General features: G+C 39.1%; 1 protein-coding gene and 1 pseudogene across 1 annotated transcript; both read right to left on the reverse strand.

Moving 5' to 3' along the window:
* Positions 1 to 351: 351 nt before the first annotated feature.
* Positions 352 to 1,050, reverse strand: LOC148803107 (secreted RxLR effector protein 161 pseudogene; annotated as a pseudogene).
* Positions 1,051 to 2,442: 1,392 nt separating this feature from the next.
* LOC104612075 (retrovirus-related Pol polyprotein from transposon TNT 1-94) lies at positions 2,443 to 4,362 on the reverse strand. Its single transcript, XM_010279392.1, has 3 exons — positions 3,037 to 4,362; positions 2,851 to 2,927; positions 2,443 to 2,767 (listed from the first exon to the last, which is right to left on the reverse strand). The coding sequence occupies exons 1-3, from the start codon at positions 4,360 to 4,362 to the stop codon at positions 2,443 to 2,445; spliced, it is 1,728 nt and encodes a 575-aa protein (XP_010277694.1).
* Positions 4,363 to 6,425: the final 2,063 nt, after the last annotated feature.

Consider the following 6,425-nt stretch of genomic DNA (forward strand, 5'->3'; position numbering starts at 1 on the left):
ATTCAGGTGCCGAAAGTTTTTGCCAGATTGAAAGTGGGACTATTTGGGGTTAGGCCTAGTAATGTTGGGGGATTGAAATTTTTATGCTAAAAAACAAAGCCACAACCAATTCTGTTCATATATAAAAAAGCAACGTCTGGGGTCCAAATAAATAGACTTACAGCAAAACTAACCTTAGTTAAAAATAAGCAATTAAACTAGAAAGTGAATAAACATGGTCCACTAACTAAAAAATAATGCCTAACAATTAGGAAGTAAATCACCCACTAAGTACCCACTAAATTTGAAGCACTATTCCACATTCCCACTATGTTTGAAACACTATTCCACATTCCCACTAAGTTTGAAGCACTATTCAACACTCCCCCTTGCTTCAAAACTTGTTACTCCCATCTGCAGTTTGAAGTACACGTGCCTGTCAAGTGGCAGTGACTTGGTAAGAACATCAGCTACTTGCTCATTGGTCCCACAATGCTTCATTGCTATTGTTCCTTCAGCAACCAGATTTCGGATGAAATGATAGCGGATGTCAATGTGCTTTGTTCTATTGTGGAAAGCTGAATTTTTTGTCATAGTGATTGTTGCCTTGTTGTCACAAAACACTTGAGTTGCACCTTCTTGAACTTGGCAAAAATCAGCTAACAATCTCCTTAGCCAAACTGCTTGACAAATTGATGTCCTTGCAACAACATATTCCGCTTCTGATGATGACAAGGCCACGATCTCTTGCTTCTTTGAACTCCATGAAATAGCACCCGAACTAAGGGAGAAAACATAGCCGGAAGTGCTTTTTCTATCATCCAAACAACCTACCCAGTCACTGTTTGTAAAACCCAAAAATTTGAAATCTGATACTTTTGAGTACCAAATTCCAAAATCAACAGTTCCAGCAACATAACGAAGGATTCTCTTTGCTGCCCCGAGGTGATGCATTGTTGGGCTATACATAAATCTAGAAACAACACTGACTGGGAATGCTATATCCGGCCTTGTGTGAGACAAGTAGTTCAAATTGCCAACCATACTTCTAAAATACTTTGCACTCGCCATTATGGTGCCATCATTAGCTACGAGTGTCTCAATTCACATTCATGGGAGTTGGAGTTGTTTTACAGTTTAACATATTGAACATTTTCAACAAATCATTAGCATATTTTCTTTGAGAAATAAAAATCCCATCTGCACTTTGGTTCACCTCCAAACCAAGAAAATAATGCAATAAACCCAAATCTGACATCTCGAATTTTTTCATCATGCAAGACATAAATTCCTCAACAAGAGACTCACAAGACCCCATATAAATTATGTCATCGACATAAAGACACAACACCAAAAATTCAGAGTTACCTCGCTTCTTCACATAAAGTTTTGGCTCATTTTTATTACTTTCAAATCCATTCTGCTAAAAGTAGGAGTCGATCTTGCTATACCAAGCTCGCAGGGCTTGCTTTAGGCCATATAAAGCCTTCTTTAACCTGTAAACTTTGTTGTTATTGCCACTAACAAATCCTTCAGGTTGAGAAACATACACCTCTTCATCTAGTTCTCCATTCAAAAAGGTGGATTTAACATCAAACTGGTACACAACCCAATTTAATTGTGCAGCCAAGGGTAGAAAGGTTCTCACCATTTCAAAGCAAGCAACCGGAGAAAAGGTTTCTTCAAAGTCAACACCTTGTTGCTGAGAGTACCCTTTTGCCACCAATCGAGCTTTGTGTTTCTGTATAGTACCGTCAGCATGATACTTTGTTTTGTACACCCACTTGAGCCCAATAACATTCTTGCCTTCCGGTAGATTGATCAGCTCCCAAGATTCATTTCTTTCAATAACCGACATCTCTTTTTTCATTGCATCCTGCCAAACTTGACTTTCTGCAACTTCATCATAACAAGTGGGGTCAGAAACATACAAAGCAAAGCTACATGAAGCATAAATGTGCCTCAATGATCGGAATTTTCTTGGAGATGTTTCATTAGAAGAACTTGAAGATGAAGACTGCAAGCTTGTTGGAGTAGATGTGCTACTGTTGCTGGAGGGAGATGAGTGAATGGTTGAGCTGTTGCTACTAGCATATGGACTAGCTGGTTCTGGAGGTTCTGTCATAGGGGTTATACTAACATCTATAACTTGAGGTGTTGTAGGTGTTGCATTGTCGTTGTTCCAGGCCCAAGTTTCTCCTTCGCTGAACTTAACATCCCTGCTTATAATTACTTTGCCACTTATAGGGTTATACAACCTATATGCTTTGGATTGAGGGCTATAGCCAACAAAAATGCATTTTTTTTTTTTATTTTTCATCAAGTTTGTTGCAAGTTGGAGAAGTAACCAAGGCATAGGCTATACAACCAAAAATTTTTAAGTGGCTTACCCGCAGCTTCTTGCCCTTCCAAGTTTCATATGGGGTCCGGTTCATGACAGCCTTTATAGGTGAGATTGAGAAGTTATATTGTTGTTGCCACTACTTCTGCCCAAAACTGATTAGGAACACCACTTGCTTTCATCATGCTTCTTGCCATTTCAACCACCGTTCGATTCTTCCACTCAACCACACCATTTTGCTCCGGTGAATATGGTGCCGTCAACTCCCTGTGAATGCCATTTTCTTCACAGAAAACATTAAATTCATTAGAAGTAAATTCACCACCTCTATCAGAACAGAGCACCTTTATACAATGCCCACTTTGCTTCTCCACTAATGCTTTGAATTTCTTGAAAGTTTCAAAAGTTTCTGATTTGAATTTCAAGAAATACACCCAACTCATGCGGCTGTAATCATCAGTAAATAACAAAAAATATCTGCTTCCACCAAATGATTCAATAATCATTGGACCACACACATCAACATGTACCAATTCAAGACAATCAGAAGCCCTTCATGACTTTTCAACAGGAAATGAATTTCTACTTTGTTTCCCATAGACACAGCCTTCACAAAAATCAAGACCATTAATTTTCGGCAACCCAACAACCATATTTTTTTGAGCCAACAATTTCAGCCCTTTCATATTTAAAGGCCCATAACGCAAATGCCATACTTTTGCATCGATAGCTCTAGCAATCAAGGTATAATTTCTTACTTCAGAGACTTTTAACCGAAACATTTTATTTTGTGCCATAGGAATGCTAACTATTATATGTCCTGTTTTCTTATCTTGAACAGAACAACAACCATCATCAAACAAAATAGAGTATCCACCATCTATCAATTGCCCAACACTCAACAAATTATGAGCTAAATTAGGAATATATTGCACATCATGGAGGAGTTTTACATTACCTTGTGAGGTTTTGATGGCAATTGTACATTTCCCTTCAACTTGCATTTGCTTGTTGTCTCCGAGTCGAACTTCACTTTTTTGCGACTTGTCAAGTTCTTTAAAAAGAGACTTTGTTCCAGACATATGGCTGGAGCATCCACTGTCCAGAAACCACACTCCATTGGAAGCATTATCAATAGGAGAATGAGCCGTGAATAGCTTGCTCTCCTCTTCAACTTTCTCTGTAAAATTGGCTTGTTTCTGCTCATCTTTCTGCTTGACCCAACAGCCTACTTCTTTGTGACCCAATTTCTTGCAATACCGGCATTGGATGGTGCTTTTGTGTTGGCGTTGATCACCAAATTGGCCTCTTACTCTACCGCCACCATGACCTCGACCACCTCTGCTCTGTCCCCGGCCTCCTGAATTTTCTAACTTTCCCTTGTAAGAAGACTCCCCCTTAACATGAAAAGCCTTCTCCTCAACCTTTTCATAGGATCTTCTTAGCCTAACTTCATGGGCTAATAGAGAACTCATTAATTCATCAAAATTATAAGTAGACAAGTCTTTAGACTCTTCAATTGCAGCAACTACATGATCGAATTTTGAGGTTAAACTCCTCAAAACCTTACTCACAACAGTTTCATTACTAACATTTTCACCATATGACTTCATATGATTAACAATCCCAGACACCTTAGATAAAAATACTTGCACAGATTCTTTTTCTTTCATGGCCAACGTTTCAAAATCACGACGAAGGGTCTGTAGTTTTATAGTAATTACCTTCTTGTCGCCCAAAAATTCTTGCTTTAGAATCTCCCATGCTTGAGTGGAGGTGCTACCTGCTGCAATTCTTGGAAAAATTTTTTCATCAAGAGCCTGTTGAATGAGGAACAGAGCCTTTGCATCCTTCTTATGGGTTTCTCGCAACCGTTGATCGGGCTCGGTCGGATTTGTGTCTTCAAATCCCTTCTCCACCAAGTCCCATAGTTCTTGAGATGTGAACATGGTCTTCATTTTGAGGCTCCAGAAGTGATAATTCTCCCCTTTAAAGATTGGAATTAGGGGCAGAGCTGATGAATTTGTTTCGTTGCTTGCCATGGCAGAATTTCTCTCTTCTCAATTTGCCTCACCATGTTTCACTCAATTGGGATCCTCTCACTCTTTTTTTTTCTCTTACTTTGCCCAGATAGAGACCCAACCTGGCTCTGATACCAAAGAAATTGTTGGGGGATTGAAATTTTTATGCTAAAAAACAAAGCCACAACCAATTATATTCATATATAAAAAAGCAACATTTGGGGTCCAAATAAATAGACTTACAGCAAAACTAACCTTAGCTAAAAATACGCAATTAAACTAGAAAGTGGATAATCACCCGCTAAGTACCCACTAAATTTGAAGCACTATTCCACATTCCCACTAAGTTTGAAGCACTATTCAACAAGTAAAAAGGTGAAGAAAACAAATAAAGTCTTTAATAGAAGCAAAGATTACAAAAAGCTGAATAAGTAGATAAATATGATGGCCGTGTTGTTAATTTGTGTAGGCTTTTTGTATAAGCTAAAGGTTTGAGTTTTAAGTTTGCCATTTTTTTTTTCTTTTTGGGGTTTGGAAAGTTTGTTTAGATGAGGGAAGTTGGTTATAGGATTTTCTTTTTGTTTCCGGGTGATATCTTATCACCTCTCTTGTACTCTCTTGCTTGTTTTCAATCAGCCAAGTTGGATAATAAGGATGTACATGCCAAAACAATAAGAAAAGCAACCTTCCAAACAATGCAGCCAAACATTCCCCAAGTGCAGATGATGGTATCTATGGTGTGTTTATTGTGCTTCTCACCAGAGCTAGAATGGCCAATTAAGCACCACTGTTTTCTTTGTTTTCCATTAATCAACTAAGGTATAATATTGAAACCAAATTGCCAGTGGCAAGCCTTTGAGACTGATTCACTTTCTCAAAGACTAGGGAACAGACCACACCTTAATTCAGATGAGGTATATGATTTTAACAAATCCGTGAGGCCAATATTTGCTGTTGTCACCAAAAAGTAAAATCAACATTGAGTAAATTTGAATTGAAGATGCACTTTTCACTAAAAATTGACAGAATTTGGGTGCAGATTCTGATTTATTTTTTGTTTAAATTTTACCTTATTATATTCAATTGTAGTACAAATGAAGTAAAATAAGACCTGTCAATAGATTAAAGTAAAACCCAAAACAAAAATAAACTGCAATTTGCATCTAAAATGACTAGTGGGAATTAAACTAGTCAAGCATTTGCTGTAGTTGGGAGAGGTGCTCAAACATTTTCATTCTTAAAACCTTAGATAGCGTATGATGACATTCATAGGGAATGTTTCTGGTGTTCTATTGAGCAGCAAACAATTGTGTTTTTGTTACTAGAACAACATAAATGTTTCATAAAAAATCCACCAAAACACTTTGAAAAAGACCAAAAACTCCAAAAGTAAGAGTTGACTCCAAGAATCAAAGAAAAAGACCAATAATTGCACTTCACAACAAGACAATCTGAGATTACAATGCCGATTGGAAAAAAGAGAACTCCTTATTAAGATATAGAAGTTATTGGTACTCGGTGTGGCCGAGGGCAACAAAGTCAATTCACTCTTGAGCTTCGGAGGATGGCCGAAGGCTTTGAAGATCCAGAGAGGGTATGCCGAGGGCGAGGACTGGAGGCCGAGGCAGATCACTTCCTTGGATGCTGAAGAAGCCGAGGGCTAGTATCGAGAAGGATGTTCAAGGAGACCAAAATATAGCTGCTCGCCTGTGCGCACGAGGGGTCTGGAGGAGCTCTCATAAATTGCTCTAAAAGGAAGAAAGTGTCAGAGGCCTCGGGTGGAAAGGACTCCGACGGTCAAGTTAGTGTCCGCAAGAAGTAAACAGTAAGTCTAGAGCCGAGGGGCCCAGACGAGTTCACTAGTAGCACTAAGTCCTCAAGGAAGAGAATATGAGAGGTCTCAAAGGTTCCAGCCCCCCTACCTTGTGGGAGGAGCCTTGCATTTATAGTTAGAAAAGCCTGGGAGTAGCTAGGCTTGGATGGCCTATATGTGAGCCGTACGAGGGCTGGGTGAGATATTCCAGTGGAGCCACGCGGCATCCTGCGATTGGGCTCGTTTGGTTTGTACCGAATGGCTCCGCGCA

The sequence above is a fragment of the Nelumbo nucifera genome, chromosome 1, assembly GCF_055504915.1.
Source record: "Nelumbo nucifera cultivar China Antique chromosome 1, China Antique-T2T, whole genome shotgun sequence".
Classification (NCBI taxonomy): domain Eukaryota; kingdom Viridiplantae; phylum Streptophyta; class Magnoliopsida; order Proteales; family Nelumbonaceae; genus Nelumbo; species Nelumbo nucifera.